General features: G+C 43.8%; 1 protein-coding gene across 4 annotated transcripts in view; it reads left to right on the forward strand.

Moving 5' to 3' along the window:
- MYPN (myopalladin) overlaps positions 1-18,077 on the forward strand; it is a 285,718-nt gene extending 267,641 nt beyond the window's left edge. For all 4 annotated transcript variants that reach the window (XM_077258986.1, XM_077258987.1, XM_077258989.1 and 1 more), the window contains 2 exons: positions 3,077-3,210; positions 17,388-18,077. In XM_077258986.1, the coding sequence (XP_077115101.1) occupies positions 3,077-3,210; positions 17,388-17,554 (301 nt within the window). In that variant the 3' untranslated portion in view covers positions 17,555-18,077. The remainder of the gene's footprint in view (positions 1-3,076; positions 3,211-17,387) is intronic.
- Positions 18,078-21,188: the final 3,111 nt, after the last annotated feature.

Genomic DNA, 21,188 nt, shown 5'->3' on the forward strand with positions numbered 1-21,188 from the left:
GACTAAAATGGCTTGAGCTGCAGTGGGGATAGTTATCATAAACTGCATCTATGACTATAAGGCTATGTGCGCACGTTGCGGATTTGCCTCAGGATTAGGAATCTTTTGTGCGGATTCTGCATCTCTTGGCAGAAAACGCCGGTGCGGATTTGACGCGTTTTTTGTGCGGATTTGCTGCGAATTTACTGCAGATTTTGTGCGGATTTAATGCGCTTTTTACCCCTGCGGATTTCTATAATGGAATGCGTACAAAAACGCTGCAGATCCGCAAAAAAGAAATGACATGCTCCTTCTTTTAATCCGCAGCGTTTCCGCACTGAATTTTCCGCACCATTAGCACAGCATTTTTTTTCTCATTGATTTACATTGTACTGTAAATCACTTGTGGGTCTGCAGCGTTTCTGCAAGGAAAAAACGCTGTGGATCCGCAGGAAATCCGCAACGTGTGCACATACCCTTAAACATCCTAGAATTGATCATCATTGAATGTATCCATGATGCTAGTCGTCCTCTAGGCAGCAATGCAGCTCTAAAACTACCTCGATTGACCCTTCTTGTTGGGGGTTCGGCTGCTGGAGATGTGAAGACAGATTAGAGAATGATTGTTTCCTGCAATTTGAGATAATGAACTTATTAAGATTACACTTTTTTTGTCCACTAAAGAACCTCATACATGTCTGATAAAAAAAAAGTAGACCAAAAAAGCCAAAATGTAAAAGGTTATGTGTGAATACTGCAACACTATGCACTACAAATAGTTGATTGGTCATATTGATGTATTGTCTGTAAAAGGATGTTATGGATATGTTGGCTGATCACATACAGATGATTGTGTGTGGCCACAAGACTTTTTTATACATCCTCCACCAGTCATTAAGAGAAGTTTTTTACAATCAGTCACAATCTGTCAAAATGTTGAAAAGACGGATCCTGTGCAGATTGTAAAAAACTGATGCACTGGATCCGTTTTTTTGATGGATCCGTAGAGTTTTCCAAGCGATCTGTAGCATCGCTTGGAAAACTGATTGACAGGTTGGTCATACTTGTCAAACATAGTGATGTGGCAGCATCAATAGTAAAAAGAGAGAGAGAGAGCAAGAGAGAATTTCCCTGATTGGAAATTCTTCCAGGCATGCTCAGTTTCAAAAGACGGAATCCGTCGCTGGATTCCTGCTTTTGACACACAGCGACGGATCCTGCGCCCATAGGCTTCCATTATAGCCAATGACGGACGGTGCAGGAGTTTCCGACGTGCACAAAAGACGTTGTGCGTTGTCTCCGCCCGATGGACAGCGATTGTACGACGGATCCAATGCACGATGGATGAAACGGAAGGCCATCCGTCACAATCCATCGCTAATACAAGTCTATGAGAAAAAAACGGATCCAGCAGAAACATTTGTTGGATCCGATTTTTGCACAAAAAGACGCATTGTGACGGAAAAAGAAAGACGGAAGTGTGAAAGAGGCCTAAGAAAGAAACTCCAAGCAGAATCCACTAAAGATTCCCCAGCAGGGGGTAGTTTTAAATAGTAGCACCTGCAGTGTGATAGGACAGGCTAGATAAATGAAAAACACCTGCTGTCTGAAAAGGATGGACAAAGGTAATCAGCACCCAGATAGTGACAGAACCTGCTGTGGCTCAGCGGAGAGATCCGCAGACAGAAGAGAACAGGACCGCCGGATCGAATCCCAAGGCATGAAATATATGTAATGCATGCACTACGATGCCATACATCACGCACTATTTGCGGATGTTAGCACTTAGCTATGGGAGGGACAGGAAAATACAGTTTGTGATGCCAGGGTGCACTTAATTAACCTCTGTTTCCTGGTCATGTGGTCTAACCATGTGACCTTATGTATATGGAGAGCAGGCCTGCTTTGTTAACCCTTTACAACCTCCTAATAGCAGAACATAAGTCCATCACTCTATGAATATATAAACCAGTTCTATGTACTGAATATTCATGTACATTATCTGCAAAGGGAAAGGTGAACATTGTGCAAACATAATGAGCTGGCTGCTATCTCTGCTACATCTTAAAGGCACATATACTACCACTTTCGGGCATTACATATACGAAACCTTTACATCACTTCATCTGAAGCTTGTCATTGTGCCGAGTAATCTAATGCTTGCTATAGCTGTTCGGCCATGCCATCAAGCTCTCAGAGCATAGTTTTTCTGCTGATGGTAATGCCAGAGAATGATTAGAGCTCCGTCATTAAAAATGACATGCCATTTGGTCAAAAAAATTAGTTAAATATGTAAAAATCCTTATGCTTCCCTGATTCTGCCACTTTCTTCCTTTTTGCTCTATGTTACTCCATTGCAGAGATGTCGCATTCATTGCTTTTGTAACGTAGAATGTGAACTCTCTGCTTATTGTTCAACTGAGAGTTTCTTCGGAGTCTTCTCTAGGGGCGTGCACTTTCACCCTTCCCTCCCAGATACTGCCAATCACAGCTCAGCAACATCTGAGACTGATAGCCTGCTAGATCAGCAGTCTGGCTGTGATTGGAAGAGTTTCGGTGGGAGGGGTGAAAGCACACGCCCCCAGAGAAGACTCTGAAGAAACTCCCTCTTAATGAGTCAGTAGATCATCGGTGACTTTTATGTACTATGCACCTAAGCACTTGCCAACCCTGAGCTGTTATTTTCCTTGTGCTAAAACTTTGTGGCTGAATTGCTGTGGCTCCTCACTTTTCAATAATATCCCCCACAGCTGATCGTAGAATATTTAGGGAAGAAACTTCATGAACTGACACCAGTGATATCCTATTACAGGACCACACTGATATCAGTTCACTCTTTAGAGGGACCCAGTTTATCACAGATGTTAGCAAAGGAAAACTGCACGTCAAGGGGCTGGATTTATACAACAGTGGTAAAGGGAGTGATTGAGAAACCTGAATTAAGCAGTTAAGAGATTGATCCCAATACTTTTGTCCATATAGTGTATGTGCAGCTTACTTTGCCTGTAGCAGGGATTATTGCATTGTATATGATTATCTATATCTGATTTTTTTATATTTATTTGTGTAGCGAAGTTCTTTTGTTAATTTTTTTCAGTATGCATCAGGACACCACCGGATATGTGTGTCTCCTAATCCAGCCCGCCAAGAAAGAGGATGCTGGATGGTATACGTTGTCAGCAAAGAATGAGGCCGGGATTGTTTCTTGTACAGCGAGGCTCGACATATATGGTAGGTTCAGTGCAGGCAACGTGCTGAGATGAAATACCAAAAAAGCAAAAAATAAACAAATTACACGAAGACATACTTAATTTCTTAATTTCCCAAAGTTTCTCACTTATTTTTTTGTTTTTGTTTTCTTGATGGTTTTTTTTTTATAAATAATACACAAGTATAGTTTAGATCTTACCATGTCTACAAAGACTGGTTCGAAGGCTCCCCCATTTATGCTGCTCATGTATGTGAAATGTTGGCTAAAATGGATGATTTTGACCATTTGAGTACCCTAAGCAAATGACACTTCACGATGACACAAAATAGACTGCGATCTGCCATCTTGAATACATTGAACTGGCGCTTTTTTACCAGATACATGAAATGTTCAATTTTATATCAGGATTATACAGCCAATATGAAATAGATTTATAAAGTAAGTATGCCAACCTCATCAGATCTAAGAGATCTATTTATTAATATTAGGAGTTTATGTTGTGAAATCTGATGACAAATTTTCTTTAACAGCATAATATTTATTTATTTTTCCTCACTTATATTGCACCTTTAATTCTACAGCGCTTTACATACATTATCATCGCTGTCCCCATTGGGGCTCAGAATCTAGATTCCCTATCAGTAAGTCTGTGAAGTGTAGAAGGAACACGGAGGACACCCACACAGACACGGGGAGAACATACAAACTCCTTACACATGTTGTCCTTGGAGGGATTTGAACCCAGGACCCCAGCGCTGCAAGGCTACAATGCTAACCACTGAGCCACCAAGCATTTTAGAATATTCCATTATTGTCCAATCCATAGGAAGTGTCTGTTAAAATGTTTCTCTAAGGCCATGTGCACACGTTCAGGATTTTTCGCTATAAAAACGTGATAAAAACGCGAAAAAAACGCTTACATATGCCTCCTATTACTTACAGGGTATTCCGCATTTTTTGTGCAAATGTTGCATTTTTTTCTGCGAAAAAATCGCATTGCGGAAAAAAAAAGCAACATGTTCATTAAAAATGCAGAATTGCGGGGATTCCGCACACGTAGGAGTGCATTGATCTGCTTACTTCCCGCACGGGGCTGTGCACACCATGCGGGAAGTAAGCAGATTATGTGCGGTTGGTACCCAGGGTGGAGGAGAGGAGACTCTCCTCCACGGACTGGGCACCGTATAATTGGTAAAAAAAAAAAGAATTAAAATAAAAAATAGTGATATACTCACCCTCTGATGGCCCCCGAAGTGTTCCCGCCTCTCCGGTGCATGCTTTCTCTTCCGTTTCTATAGATGGTGTGGTTCAGGACCTGTGATGACGTCGCTGTCTTGTGATTGGTCGTGTGACCGCTCATGTGACTCACGTGACCAATCACAAGCCGCGACGTCATCGAAGGTCCTGAACCACACCGGCATCTATAGGAACGGACGCCGCTGAGGAGATTGGCTGTCTGCAGAGGGTGAGTATAACCATTTTTTAATTTTTTTTTATTATATTTAAACATTCTATCTTTTACTATAGATGCTGCATAAGCTGCATCTATAGTATAAAAAGTTGGTCACACTTGTCAAACAGTATGTTTGACAAGTGTGACCAACTTGTCAGTCAGTTTTCCAAGCGATGCTACAGATCGCTTGGAAAACTTTAGCATTCTGCAAGCTAATTACGCTTGCAGAATGCTAAAAAAACCGCGAAAAAAACGGAAAAAAAAACGCAAAAAAAAAACAATGCGGATTTCTTGCAGAAAATTTCTGGTTTTCTTCAGGAAATTTCTGCAAGAAATCCGGACGTGTGCACATACCCTAAGGGTTTTTTAGTTTTAGGAAACAAACTGTGCTTTACTCACCCTGTCCGGTTTAGTGCTTAGTCTCTGCCACTGCTCCCAGAATCTATTATCGTCTGCAGCGCTGACGTCATGTTGACAGCGCTGCAGCCAATTACTGAGCTCATCTACTCTGCCTGAATTGATGGCACGATCCGTCACTGATTGGCTTCAGCGCTGTCGAAGTGAAGTTAGAACTGCAGACTTTAACAGACAAAAGCAGAGACTCAGCCCTGGACCCAGTGAGGTGAGGAAAGCAGAGAGTATTTGCTTTTTTTAAAATTAACCATGGTCGGAGGACAGGGGTTTTCCAAAACTGGTGTGTAATTGCTGCAGTTACTATTGCTGCAGTTACTATTCAGCTTTATGAAGCTTCCACCCACATAATTTTAAGCCAGTCAGTTTTCACATGTAGTGTCAGCATCAGTACATTCAGTCAATATGTAAAGACAATCTGTCACCATGTTTTTGATATCTCATCTGAGAGCAACATAATTTAGGAAAAGAAACTGTCATTCCAACGCTGTATCACTTACTTTACTGGGTGCAGCAGTTATAACACAATCAGAGTGTTTAGATATAGCATGTAGCAGAGCTCAGAAAGCTAACGCAGCCCACTTCACAGCTTTCTGTGTACATTGTTGTTGTGGATTCTGTTTTTGGGCTCCCTCTGGTGGTTACAACTGGTACTGGGTGACTTTGGTGGGTTGCGGTTTCTGGTTTCCACCTGTCCATCAGAGGCTGGGTGTTTCCTATTTAACCTGGCTTCCCTGTCATTCCCTTGCCGGCTATCAATGTTCTCAGATGTTCTCAGTTTGGTTCTGACTACCTGCTTCCAGATCTCTCAGGATAAGCTAAGTTATGCTTTTCAGTTGTTTTGTTTTTTGTCCAGCTTGCTAAATATTACTCTATGCTAGTTGGAAGCTCTAGTGGGCTGAGGTGCTCCCCATGTGCCATGAGTTGGCACATGGGTGCTTGTAATCTCAGGATGGTTTTTGATTAGGGTTTTTTGCTGACCGCTCAGACCCCTTTTGTATCCTTCTGCTTTCTAGTTATAGCGGGCCTCGTTTTGCTAACTCTATTTTCATATCTATGTGCGTGCCTTCCTCTCATTTTCACCGTCAATACATGTGGGGGGCAACTATACCTTTGGGGTTTATTTCTCTGGAGGCAAGTTAGGTCTTTATTTTCTCTGCAGTGCTAGTTAGCTCTTAGGCTGGCGCGAGGCGTCTAGAATCAACGTAGGCACGCTCCCTGGCTATTTCTAGTTGTGTTTGTCAGGAGTAGGGCAGCGGTCAGCCCAGGTTCCATCACCCTAGAGCTCGTCCGTTATTTTAGTTATTTTTGCTTGTCCAGTGCGATTCCCTAGCCATTGGGATCCATAACAGTATAGCCGGCCTACAAAGTGTTAATTGTTTGGGCTGAAGCAGGAGAAAAAGAAGTGTTGAAGGGAATTTTTTTTTTTTTTTTTCCCTCAGAGTTTTGCTGCCTAGCCTTTAATTGCTGTCTAGCTGCTTCTTACCTCCTCTTAACCCTTGAATGGCTCTGACCTTAGCTGTTTAACATGGATGTCCAGAGTTTGGCTTCCAGCCTGAATAATCTCGCTGCAAAAGTTCAAAACATACAGGATTTTGTTGTTCACACTCTTATGTCTGAACCTAGAATTCCTATTCCAGAGTTTTTTTCTGGAGATAGATCTACCTTCCTGAATTTCAGGAACAATTGCAAATTGTTTCTTTCTTTGAAATTTCGCTCCTCTGGAGACCCTGCTCAGCAGGTCAAGATTGTAATATCTTTCCTGCGGGGCGACCCTCAGAATTGGGCATTTGCATTGGCACCAGGGGATCCTGCATTGCTCAGTGTGGATGCGTTTTTTCTGGCACTGGGATTGCTCTATGAGGAACCTAACCTGGAGATTCAGGCTGAAAAGGCTTTATTAGCCCTCTCTCAGGGGCATGATGAAGCGGAAGTATATTGTCAAAAATTTCGGAAATGGTCGGTACTTACTCAGTGGAATGAGTGCGCACTGGCTGCAAACTTCAGAGATGGTCTTTCTGAGGCCATTAAGGATATTATGGTGGGGTTCCCTGCGCCTACAGGTCTGAATGAGTCTATGATTATGGCCATTCAGATTGATCGGCGTTTGCGGGAGCGCAAACCTGTGCACCAGTTGGCGGTGTCTTCTGAACAGGCACCTGAGACTATGCAATGTGATAGAATTCAGTCCAGAAGTGAACGGCAAAATTATAGGCGGAAAAATGGATTGTGTTTTTATTGTGGTGATTCAGCTCATGTTATATCAGCATGCTCTAAACGCACAAAAAAGGTTGATAAATCTTTTGCCATTAGTACTCTGCAGTCTAAGTTCATTTTGTCTGTAACTCTGATTTGTTCACTGTCATCCATTTCCGTCGATGCCTATGTGGATTCGGGCGCTGCCCTGAGTCTTATGGATTGGTCATTTGCCAAACGCTGCGGTTTTAGTCTGGAGCCTCTGGAAGTTCCTATTCCTTTGAAGGGAATTGACTCTACACCATTGGCTATGAATAAACCGCAGTACTGGACACAAGTGACCATGCGCATGACTCCCGTTCATCAGGAGGTGATTCGCTTCCTTGTACTGTATAATTTACATGATGTACTAGTGCTTGGTCTGCCATGGTTACAAACTCATAATCCAGTCCTGGATTGGAAAACAATGTCTGTGTTAAGCTGGGGATGTCAGGGGGTTCATGATGATGCACCTCTGATTTCAATCGCTTCATCTACTCCTTCTGAGGTCCCTGCGTTTTTGTCTGACTATCGGGATGTTTTTGAGGAGCCTAAGCTCAATTCGCTCCCTCCTCATAGGGATTGTGACTGTGCTATAGAATTAATTCCTGGCAGTAAGTTCCCTAAGGGTCGTTTATTTAATCTGTCAGTGCCAGAGCATACTGCTATGCGGAATTATATTAAGGAGTCTGTTATGGTTCTCAATGGCAAGAGAACATAGCCCAGCAAACATACGAACTAGCTCTTGGAAGGATGGAAACTAAACTGACCATGAACTAAACCTGCCGCACAACTAACAGTAGCCGGGTAGCGTAGCCTGCGTTTTATCCCTAGACGCCCAGCGCCGGCCGGAGGACTAACTAATCCTGGCAGAGGAAAATATAGTCCTGGCTCACCTCTAGAGAAATTTCCCCGAAAGGCAGACAGAGGCCCCCACAAATATTGGCGGTGATTTTAGATGAAATGACAAACGTAGTATGAAAATAGGTTTAGCAAAATTGAGGTCCGCTTACTAGATAGCAGGAAGACAGAAAGGGCACTTTCATGGTCAGCTGAAAACCCTATCAAAATACCATCCTGAAATTACTTTAAGACTCTAGTATTAACTCATAACATCAGAGTGGCAATTTCAGATCACAAGAGCTTTCCAGACACAGAAACAAAACTACAGCTGTGAACTGGAACAAAATGCAAAAACAAACAAGGACTAAGTCCAACTTAGCTGGGAGTTGTCTAGCAGCAGGAACATGCACAGAAAGGCTTCTGATTACAATGTTGACCGGCATGGAAGTGACAGAGGAGCAAGGCTAAATAGCGACTCCCACATCCTGATGGAAACAGGTGAACAGAGAGGATGATGCACACCAGTTCAATTCCACCAGTGGCCACCGGGGGAGCCCAAAATCCAATTTCACAACAGTACCCCCCCCCTCAAGGAGGGGGCACCGAACCCTCACCAGAACCACCAGGGCGATCAGGATGAGCCCTATGAAAGGCACGGACCAAATCGGAGGCATGAACATCAGAGGCAGTCACCCAAGAATTATCCTCCTGACCGTATCCCTTCCATTTGACCAGATACTGGAGTTTCCGTCTGGAAACACGGGAGTCCAAGATTTTTTCCACAACGTACTCCAACTCGCCCTCAACCAACACCGGAGCAGGAGGCTCAACGGAAGGCACAACCGGTACCTCATACCTGCGCAATAATGACCGATGAAAAACATTATGAATAGAAAAAGATGCAGGGAGGTCCAAACGGAAGGACACAGGGTTAAGAATCTCCAATATCTTGTACGGGCCGATGAACCGAGGCTTAAACTTGGGAGAAGAAACCCTCATAGGGACAAAACGAGAAGACAACCACACCAAGTCCCCAACACAAAGCCGAGGACCAACCCGACGCCGGCGGTTGGCAAAAAGCTGAGTCTTCTCCTGGGACAACTTCAAATTGTCCACTACCTGCCCCCAAATCTGATGCAACCTCTCCACCACAGCATCCACTCCAGGACAATCCGAAGATTCCACCTGACCAGAAGAAAATCGAGGATGAAACCCCGAATTACAGAAAAAGGGAGACACCAAGGTGGCAGAACTGGCCCGATTATTGAGGGCAAACTCCGCTAAAGGCAAAAAAGCAACCCAATCATCCTGATCTGCAGACACAAAACACCTCAAATATGTCTCCAAGGTCTGATTCGTCCGCTCGGTCTGGCCATTAGTCTGAGGATGGAAAGCAGACGAGAAAGACAAATCTATGCCCATCCTAGCACAGAATGCTCGCCAAAATCTAGACACGAATTGGGTACCTCTGTCAGAAACGATATTCTCCGGAATACCATGCAAACGGACCACATTTTGAAAAAACAGAGGAACCAACTCGGAAGAAGAAGGCAACTTAGGCAGGGGAACCAAATGGACCATCTTAGAGAAACGATCACACACCACCCAGATGACAGACATCTTCTGAGAAACAGGAAGATCCGAAATAAAATCCATCGAGATGTGCGTCCAGGGCCTCTTCGGGATAGGCAAGGGCAACAACAATCCACTAGCCCGAGAACAACAAGGCTTGGCCCGAGCACAAACGTCACAAGACTGCACGAAGCCTCGCACATCTCGAGACAGGGAAGGCCACCAGAAGGACCTTGCCACCAAATCCCTGGTACCAAAGATTCCAGGATGACCTGCCAACGCAGAAGAATGAACCTCAGAAATGACTTTACTGGTCCAATCATCAGGAACAAACAGTCTACCAGGTGGGCAACGATCAGGTCTATCCGCCTGAAACTCCTGCAAGGCCCGCCGCAGGTCTGGAGAAACGGCAGACAATATCACTCCATCCTTAAGGATACCTGTAGGTTCAGAATTACCAGGGGAGTCAGGCTCAAAACTCCTAGAAAGGGCATCCGCCTTAACATTCTTAGAACCCGGCAGGTAGGACACCACAAAATTAAACCGAGAGAAAAACAACGACCAGCGCGCCTGTCTAGGATTCAGGCGTCTGGCGGACTCAAGATAAATTAGATTTTTGTGGTCAGTCAATACCACCACCTGATGTCTAGCCCCCTCAAGCCAATGACGCCACTCCTCAAAAGCCCACTTCATGGCCAAAAGCTCCCGATTCCCAACATCATAATTCCGCTCGGCGGGCGAAAATTTACGCGAGAAAAAAGCACAAGGTCTCATCACGGAGCAATCGGAACTTCTCTGCGACAAAACCGCCCCAGCTCCGATTTCAGAAGCGTCGACCTCAACCTGAAAAGGAAGAGCAACATCAGGCTGACGCAACACAGGGGCGGAAGAAAAGCGGCGCTTAAGCTCCCGAAAGGCCTCCACAGCAGCAGGGGACCAATCAGCAACATCAGCACCCTTCTTAGTCAAATCAGTCAATGGTTTAACAACATCAGAAAAACCAGCAATAAATCGACGATAAAAGTTAGCAAAGCCCAAAAATTTCTGAAGACTCTTAAGAGAAGAGGGTTGCGTCCAATCACAAATAGCCTGAACCTTGACAGGATCCATCTCGATGGAAGAGGGGGAAAAAATATATCCCAAAAAGGAAATCTTTTGAACCCCAAAAACGCACTTAGAACCCTTCACACACAAGGAATTAGACCGCAAAACCTGAAAAACCCTCCTGACCTGCTGGACATGAGAGTCCCAGTCATCCGAAAAAATCAAAATATCATCCAGATACACAATCATAAATTTATCCAAATAATCACGGAAAATGTCATGCATAAAGGACTGAAAGACTGAAGGGGCATTTGAAAGACCAAAAGGCATCACCAAATACTCAAAGTGGCCCTCGGGCGTATTAAATGCGGTTTTCCACTCATCCCCCTGCTTAATTCGCACCAAATTATACGCCCCACGAAGATCTATCTTAGAGAACCACTTGGCCCCCTTTATGCGAGCAAACAAATCAGTCAGCAGTGGCAACGGATATTGATATTTAACCGTGATTTTATTCAAAAGCCGATAATCAATGCACGGCCTCAAAGAGCCATCTTTCTTAGCCACAAAGAAAAAACCGGCTCCTAAGGGAGATGACGAAGGACGAATATGTCCCTTTTCCAAGGACTCCTTTATATATTCTCGCATAGCAGCATGTTCAGGCACAGACAGATTAAATAAACGACCCTTAGGGTATTTACTACCCGGAATCAAATCTATGGCACAATCGCACTCCCGGTGCGGAGGTAATGAACCAAGCTTAGGTTCTTCAAAAACGTCACGATATTCAGTCAAGAATTCAGGAATCTCAGAGGGAATAGATGATAAAATGGAAACCACAGGTACGTCCCCATGCGTCCCCTTACATCCCCAGCTTAACACAGACATAGCTTTCCAGTCAAGGACTGGGTTATGAGATTGCAGCCATGGCAATCCAAGCACCAACACATCATGTAGGTTATACAGCACAAGAAAGCGAATAATCTCCTGGTGATCCGGATTAATCCGCATAGTTACTTGTGTCCAGTATTGTGGTTTATTGCTAGCCAATGGGGTGGAGTCAATCCCCTTCAGGGGTATAGGAGTTTCAAGAGGCTCCAAATCATACCCACAGCGTTTGGCAAAGGACCAATCCATAAGACTCAAAGCGGCACCAGAGTCGACATAGGCATCCGCGGTAATAGATGATAAAGAACAAATCAGGGTCACAGATAGAATAAACTTAGACTGTAAAGTGCCAATTGAAACAGACTTATCAAGCTTCTTAGTACGCTTAGAGCATGCTGATATAACATGAGTTGAATCACCGCAATAGAAGCACAACCCATTTTTTCGTCTAAAATTCTGCCGTTCACTTCTGGACAGAACTCTATCACATTGCATATTCTCTGGCGTCTTCTCAGTAGACACCGCCAAATGGTGCACAGGTTTGCGCTCCCGCAGACGCCTATCGATCTGGATAGCCATTGTCATGGACTCATTCAGACCCGCAGGCACAGGGAACCCCACCATAACATCCTTAATGGCATCAGAGAGACCCTCTCTGAAATTCGCCGCCAGGGCGCACTCATTCCACTGAGTAAGCACAGCCCATTTACGGAATTTCTGGCAGTATATTTCAGCTTCGTCTTGCCCCTGAGATAGGGACATCAAGGCCTTTTCCGCCTGAAGTTCTAACTGAGGTTCCTCATAAAGCAACCCCAAGGCCAGAAAAAACGCATCCACATTGAGCAACGCAGGATCCCCTGGAGCCAACGCAAAAGCCCAATCCTGAGGGTCGCCCCGGAGCAAAGAAATCACAATCCTGACCTGCTGAGCAGGATCTCCAGCAGAGCGAGATTTCAGGGACAAAAACAACTTGCAATTATTTTTGAAATTTTGAAAGCAAGATCTATTCCCCGAGAAAAATTCAGGCAAAGGAATTCTAGGTTCAGATATAGGAACATGAACAACAAAATCTTGTAAGTTTTGAACTTTCGTGGTGAGATTATTCAAACCTGCAGCTAAACTCTGAATATCCATTTTAAACAGGTGAACACAGAGCCATTCCAGGATTAGAAGGAGAGAGAGAGAGAAAGGCTGCAATATAGGCAGACTTGCAAGAGATTCAATTACAAGCACACTCAGAACTGAGAAAAAAAAAAAAAAAAAAAAATCTTCAGCAGACTTCTCTTTTCTCTCCTTTCTCTGTCAATTAATTTAACCCTTTTGGGCCGGTCAAACTGTTATGGTTCTCAATGGCAAGAGAACATAGCCCAGCAAACATACGAACTAGCTCTTGGAAGGATGGAAACTAAACTGACCATGAACTAAACCTGCCGCACAACTAACAGTAGCCGGGTAGCGTAGCCTGCGTTTTATCCCTAGACGCCCAGCGCCGGCCGGAGGACTAACTAATCCTGGCAGAGGAAAATATAGTCCTGGCTCACCTCTAGAGAAATTTCCCCGAAAGGCAGACAGAGGCCCCCACAAATATTGGCGGTGATTTTAGATGAAATGACAAACGTAGTATGAAAATAGGTTTAGCAAAATTGAGGTCCGCTTACTAGATAGCAGGAAGACAGAAAGGGCACTTTCATGGTCAGCTGAAAACCCTATCAAAATACCATCCTGAAATTACTTTAAGACTCTAGTATTAACTCATAACATCAGAGTGGCAATTTCAGATCACAAGAGCTTTCCAGACACAGAAACGAAACTACAGCTGTGAACTGGAACAAAATGCAAAAACAAACAAGGACTAAGTCCAACTTAGCTGGGAGTTGTCTAGCAGCAGGAACATGCACAGAAAGGCTTCTGATTACAATGTTGACCGGCATGGAAGTGACAGAGGAGCAAGGCTAAATAGCGACTCCCACATCCTGATGGAAACAGGTGAACAGAGAGGATGATGCACACCAGTTCAATTCCACCAGTGGCCACCGGGGGAGCCCAAAATCCAATTTCACAACAGGAGTCCTTGGAAAAGGGACATATTCGTCCATCTTTGTCCCCTCTGGGAGCAGGTTTTTTTTTCGTGGCTAAAAAAGATGGTTCCCTGAGGCCTTGTATAGATTATCGCCTTCTGAATAAGATTACAGTCAAATATCAGTATCCATTGCCATTATTGACTGATTTGTTTGCTCGCATTAAGGGGGCTAGGTGGTTCACTAAGATAGATCTTCGCGGTGCGTATAATCTTGTGCGGATAAAGCAGGGTGATGAGTGGAAAACCGCATTTAATACGCCTGAGGGCCATTTTGAGTATTTGGTAATGCCTTTTGGACTTTCTAATGCTCCTTCAGTCTTTCAGTCCTTTATGCACAATATTTTCCGTGAATATCTGGATAAGTTTATGATTGTGTATTTGGATGATATTTTGGTGTTTTCTGATGACTGGGAGTCTCATGTTCTACAGGTCAGGAAGGTGTTTCAAGTCCTGCGGGCCAATTCTCTGTTTGTGAAGGGCTCGAAATGTCTCTTCGGAGTCCAGAAGATTTCTTTTTTGGGGTACATTTTTTCTCCTTCTACTATTGAGATGGATCCCGTCAAGGTTCAGGCGATTTGTGACTGGACACAACCTACATCTGTTAAGAGTCTTCAGAGGTTCTTGGGTTTTGCTAATTTTTATCGTCGGTTCATTGCTAATTTTTCCAGTGTTGTTAAACCTTTGACTGATTTGACTAAAAAGGTGCTGATGTTGCTAATTGGTCTCCTACGGCTGTGGAGGCCTTTCAGGAACTTAAGCGCCGGTTTTCTTCTGCTCCTGTGTTATGTCAACCAGATGTTTCACTTCCTTTTCAGGTTGAGGTTGATGCTTCCGAGATTGGAGCGGGGGTGGTTTTGTCACAGAGAAGTTCCGATGGCTCGGTGATGAAGCCATGTGCGTTCTTTTCTAGAAAATTCTCGCCCGCCGAGCGCAATTATGATGTGGGTAATCGGGAGCTTTTGGCCATGAAGCGGGCATTTGAGGAGTGGCGTCATTGGCTTGAGGGTGCTGGACATCGTGTGGTGGTCTTGACTGATCACAAAAATCTGATTTACCTTGAGTCTGCCAGGCGTCTGAATCCTAGACAGGCTCGTTGGTCGTTGTTTTTTTCTCGTTTCAATTTTGTGGTTTCATACCTGCCAGGTTCAAAGAATGTGAAGGCAGATGCTCTTTCCAGGAGTTTTGTGCCTGACTCTCCTGGAGACTCTGGGCCTACTGGTATTCTTAGGGATGGGGTAATATTGTCCGCCGTCTCCCCAGACTTGCGACGTGCATTGCAGGAGTTTCAGGCGGATAAACCTGATCGTTGTCCACCAGAAAGACTGTTTGTTCCGGATGATTGGACCAGTAGAGTCATCTCCGAGGTCCATTCTTCTGTGTTGGCTGGTCATCCGGGAATATTTGGTACTAGAGACTTGGTGGCCAGGTCTTTTTGGTGGCCTTCCTTGTCAAGGGATGTGCATACCTTTGTGCAGTCTTGTGAAGTGTGTGCTCGGGCTAAGCCTTGCTGTTCTCGGGCCAGTGGGTTGTTGTTATCCTTGCCTATCCCGAAGAGGCCTTGGACGCACATTTCCATGGATTTTATTTCAGATCTCCCTGTCTCACAGAAAATGTCCGTTATCTGGGTTGTGTGTGACCGCTTTTCTAAGATGGTTCATTTGGTACCCTTGCCTAAGTTGCCTTCCTCCTCTGAGTTGGTCCCTTTATTTTTTCAGAACGTGGTTCGTTTGCATGGGATTCCGGAGAATATCGTTTCTGACAGGGGATCCCAGTTTGTGTCTAGATTTTGGCGGACGTTTTGTGCTAAGATGGGCATTAATTTGTCTTTCTCGTCTGCATTCCATCCTCAGACGAATGGCCAGACGGAGCGAACTAATCAGACCTTGGAAACTTATTTAAGGTGTTTTGTTTCTGCTGATCAAGATGACTGGGTTGCCTTTTTGCCACTGGCCGAATTTGCCCTTAATAATCGGGCTAGTTCTGCTACTTTGGTTTCTCCTTTCTTTTGTAATTCGGGGTTTCATCCTCGTTTTTCCTCTGGTCAGGTGGAGCCTTCGGATTGTCCTGGAGTGGACGTGGTGGTGGACAGGCTACATCAGATTTGGAATCAGGTGGTGGACAATTTGAAGTTGTCTCAGGAGAAGGCTCAGCAGTTTGCTAATTGCCGTCGCCGCGTGGGTCCCCGACTTCGTGTTGGGGACTTGGTGTGGTTGTCTTCTCGTTTTGTCCCTATGAAGGTCTCTTCTCCCAAGTTCAAGCCTCGGTTCATCGGTCCTTATAAGATCTTGGAGATTCTTAACCCTGTATCTTTTCGTTTGGATCTCCCAGCATCGTTTGCTATTCATAACGTGTTCCTTCGGTCGTTATTGCGGAGGTATGAGGTGCCCGTTGTTCCTTCGGTTGAGCCTCCTGCTCCGGTGCTGGTGGAGGGAGAATTGGAGTATGTTGTTGAGAAGATCTTGGATTCTAGTGTTTCCAGACGTAAACTCCAGTATTTGGTTAAGTGGAAGGGTTATGGTCAGGAGGATAATTCCTGGGTGGTCGCCTCTGATGTTCATGCGACTGATTTGGTCCGCGCCTTCCATAGAGCTCATCCTGATCGCCCTGGGGGTTCTCGTGAGGGTTCGGTGACCCCTCCTCAAGGGGGGGGTACTGTTGTGGATTCTGTTTTTGGGCTCCCTCTGGTGGTTACAACTGGTACTGGGTGACTTTGGTGGGTTGCGGTTTCTGGTTTCCACCTGTCCATCAGAGGCTGGGTGTTTCCTATTTAACCTGGCTTCCCTGTCATTCCCTTGCCGGCTATCAATGTTCTCAGATGTTCTCAGTTTGGTTCTGACTACCTGCTTCCAGATCTCTCAGGATAAGCTAAGTTATGCTTTTCAGTTGTTTTGTTTTTTGTCCAGCTTGCTAAATATTACTCTATGCTAGTTGGAAGCTCTAGTGGGCTGAGGTGCTCCCCATGTGCCATGAGTTGGCACATGGGTGCTTGTAATCTCAGAATGGTTTTTGATTAGGGTTTTTTGCTGACCGCTCAGACCCCTTTTGTATCCTTCTGCTTTCTAGTTATAGCGGGCCTCGTTTTGCTAACTCTATTTTCATATCTATGTGCGTGCCTTCCTCTCATTTTCACCGTCAATACATGTGGGGGGTAACTATACCTTTGGGGTTTATTTCTCTGGAGGCAAGTTAGGTCTTTATTTTCTCTGCAGTGCTAGTTAGCTCTTAGGCTGGCGCGAGGCGTCTAGAATCAACGTAGGCACGCTCCCTGGCTATTTCTAGTTGTGTTTGTCAGGAGTAGGGCAGCGGTCAGCCCAGGTTCCATCACCCTAGAGCTCGTCCGTTATTTTAGTTATTTTTGCTTGTCCAGTGCGATTCCCTAGCCATTGGGATCCATAACACATTGTATAGCGACAGTAAGCTGCTTATCAGAGGAGGGGGTGTGGTCAGACCACTTGACACAAGAAAGCTAGTGTGGGCAGTGATAATCTCCTGGTGATAAAACATTCATTGCATGAAAACAGCACACTGACTAATTACTGACACATCACTGAAATCTGTGTCTCAGCCCCTAAGTCATGCTGCCTTCAGATTACATAGCAAACACCTGCTGAAAGATTCCCTTTAATAATATTACATCATACTCATACATTATCATTTCTTATCTTTTACAGCTCAGTGGCATCAGCAAATCCCTCAGCCAATTAAAAAGATTCGACCCGCTCCTTCTCGATACTCAACATTCTCTTCTACCAGCATGGATATATTCAACTCTTACCCGGAAACGCCACTGAGTTTTTTGTCACAAGCTCGCAATGTGGTGGAAAGTGAGGAGCTGTGAATTCAACTGGCTACAGTAAAAATAAAACTGTGAAGAAATTAACGCCGGAAAGTTTACAAATAATTTTTCATTTTTTTTTAATAACCTATTTAGTTTTCTGCCCTTGCTCAATAGTAACAATGTGGAAAGTATTTAAACTTTTTATTGACGGAGGGGCAAGGTAGGCACCATAGCCCAGCCAAAGAGTGAGAAGGGGTTGAAGCATATTTGTCATTTGTATAACTTGTGCGCACCAGTAATACACACCGACGTAGGGAGCGGTGTCACTGGCAGTGTGATCTGTTTGATCTGCAGGACCCTATTTAATTATTTATGTTCGTAGACAGTATAAAGATCAATAGATGTTCTATTAATATTAAGCCATGTATCATTTGTATTTACCGGATTCACTGTTATGTAGTGAGACTGACACTGTAGATGCTTTAAGTTATTTGGGCCATCTCCTGGTATTTAAATCCTTCAAAGCTTGTCTATATTGAGAGGAAACCTAGATTATTCTGGAATAAAGTGGCAACAAAATGCGTATTATTAGACTCATTTCATGATCATCTGGTTTCTAGCCAACAGCCATAACTTTTGCATTAATATTTTATCTGTGTTGCTATTTGCAGCTATTCAGGTGACGTTCTTGTCAATGCAAACACTACAAAGTTGGGAAATCCCTGTTTTTGTTCTTTGTGTAAAGTGACACTCCTTTTCCTTGAAGGTAGGGGTGGTCATACCGTTAGAGCTTTGGTACTGTTTTTAACAAACATGTACAGTTGTGCTCAAAAGTTTACATACCGCGGAATAATTTTTGGTTTCTTGGCCTTTTTTCAGAGAATATGAATGATAACACCAAAACGTTTTCTCCACTCATGGTTAGTGGTTGGGTGAAGCCATTTATTGTCAAATTACTGTGTTTTCTCATTTTAAATCATAATGACAACAACCCAAAACATCCAAATGACCCTGATCAAAAGTTCACATACCCTGGTGATTTTGGCCAGATAACATGCCTAGAAGTTGACACAAATGGGTTTGAATGGCTACTAAAGGTAACATCCTCACCTGTAACCTGTTTGCTTGTAATCAGTGTGTGTGCATAAAAGCTGAGTGAGTTCGTGAAATCCATACAGACTCTTGCATCTTTCATCCAGCCACTGATGTTTCTGGATTGCGAGTCATGGGGAAAGCAAAAGAATTGTCAACGGATCTACGGGAAAAGGATACAAAAAGATGTCCAAGGAATTGATAATGCCAGTCAGCAGCGTTCAAACTGTGATTAACAAATGGAAAATCAGGGGCTCTGTAAAAACAAAACCACGTTCAGGTAGGCCAGCAAAAATGTTGTTTACAGCTGCCAGGAAAACTGTTTGGGATGCAAAGAAAAACCCACAAATAACATCAGCAGAAATACAGGACTCTCTGAAAACTTGTGGCGTGGCTGTTTCAAGATGCACAATAAGGAGGCACTTTGAGAAAAATGGGCTGCATGGTCGAGTCGCCAGAAGAACTCATTACTGCGCAAATGCTGCAAAGTATCTCGCCTACAATACACAAAAGAGCACAGAGAAAAGCCTCAAAACTTCTCTAATAAGGTAATTTGGAGTGATGAGACCAAAATTGAACTTTTTGACCACAACCATAAACGTCACATTTGGAGAGAGGTCAACAAGGCCTATGATGAAAGGAACACCATTCCTACTGTAAAGGAATGCTGATGTTTTGGGGATGTGTGAGCTACAAAGGCACAGGAAACTTTGTGAAAGTTGAAGGAAAGATGAATGCAGCACGTTATCAGAAACTGCTGGAGGCAAATTTGCACTCATCAGCCCGGAAGCTGCGCATGGGACGTACTTGGATGTTCCAACATAACAACGATCCAAAACACAAGGCCAAGTCGACCTGTCATTGGCTACAGCAGAACAAAGTGAAGGTTCTGGAGTGGCCATCTCAGTCTCCTGACCTCAATAGCATTGAGTCACTCTGTGGAGATCTCAAGTGCGCAGTTTATGCTGGACAGCCCAGGAATTTACAGGAACTGGAGGCTTTTTGCCGAGAAGAGTGGGCAGCTTTACCATCTGAGAAAATAAAGAACCTCATCCACAGCTACCACAAAAGACTTGAAGGTGTCATTGATGTTAGAGGGGGCAATACATGATATTAAGAAATGAGGTATGTAACCTTTTGATCAGGGTCATTTGGATGTTTTGTGTTGTCATTATGATTTAAAAAGAAAAAACACAGTAGTTTGACAATAAATGGCTTCACCCAACCACTCACCATGAGTGGAGAACAAGTTTTAGTTTCATATTCTCTAAAAAAAAAAGGCCAAGAAACCAAAAATTCTTCAACGTTATGTAAACTTTTGAGCACAACTATATATTTAACTCAGAAACACCGCAGCGTTTCAGAGAAATACAGTTGAAACCAGAAGTTTACATATACTATATAAAAAAGACACACATGCATGTTTTTCTCAATATCTGACATGAAAACAGAATAAAACTTTCCCATTTTGGGTAATTAGGATTACCATAATTATTAATATTTGTCAAATGCCAGAATAATGAGAGCGAGAGAATGTTTTAAGGCATTTTTATTCCTGACTGCAAAGTCAAAAGTTTACATACATTTCATTAGTATTTGATACCATTGCCCTTAAACTGAATGACTTGGGTCAAATATTTGGGATATCCTTCCACAAGCTTCTCACAATAGTTGGGTGGAATTTGGGCCCATTCCTCCTCACAAAACTGATGTAACTGATCCAGGTTTGTAGGTCGCCTTGCTCACACCTGCCTTTTCAGCTTTTCCCATAAATTTTCAATAGGATCGAGATCAGGGCTCTGTGATGGCCACTCCAAATCATTGACTTTGTTATCCTTAAGCCACTTTGTTACCATTTTGGCAGTATGCTTTAGGTCAGAGGTGTCAAACTGCATTCCTTGAGGGCCGCCAACAGGTCATGTTTTCTGGATTTCCTTGTATTGCACAGGTGATAATTTAATCACCTGCACAGAATGATTCCAGCACCTTGTGGAATGCTATGGAAATCCTGAAAACATGACCTGTTGGCGGCCCTCGAGGAATGCAGTTTGACACCTCTGCTTTAGGTCATTGTTCATTTGGAAAACCAATTTCCACCCAAGCTTTAACTTCTTGGCCGAAGTCTTGAGATGTTGCTTCAGTATTGCTACATAATCTTCTTTTCTCATGATGCCACCTATTTTCTGAAGTGCACCAGTCCCTCCTGCAGCAAAACAACCCCACAACATGATGCTGCCAACCCCCGTGTTTCACAGTTGGGATGGTGTTCTTAGGTTTCCAAGCGTCTCCCTTTTCCTCCAAACAAAACGATGGTCATTATACCCAAAAAGGTCAATTTTAGTTGCATCAGGACACAGGACTTGTCTCCAAAAATTAAGGTATTTGTTCCAGTGTGCATTTGCAAATATTAATCTGGCTTTTTTATCTTTCTTTTGGAGTAATGGCTTCTTCCTGGCAGAGTGGCCTTTCAGTCCATGTTGAAACAGTACTCGTTTCACTGCGGATATTGACACAATCTTACTAGCTTCCGACATCATCTTCACAAGGTCTTTTGCTTTTGTCCTTGCGTTGATATGCACATGTTGGACACAAAACCTGTCTC

This window comes from Ranitomeya variabilis, chromosome 4 (genome assembly GCF_051348905.1).
Source record: "Ranitomeya variabilis isolate aRanVar5 chromosome 4, aRanVar5.hap1, whole genome shotgun sequence".
Taxonomy (NCBI): domain Eukaryota; kingdom Metazoa; phylum Chordata; class Amphibia; order Anura; family Dendrobatidae; genus Ranitomeya; species Ranitomeya variabilis.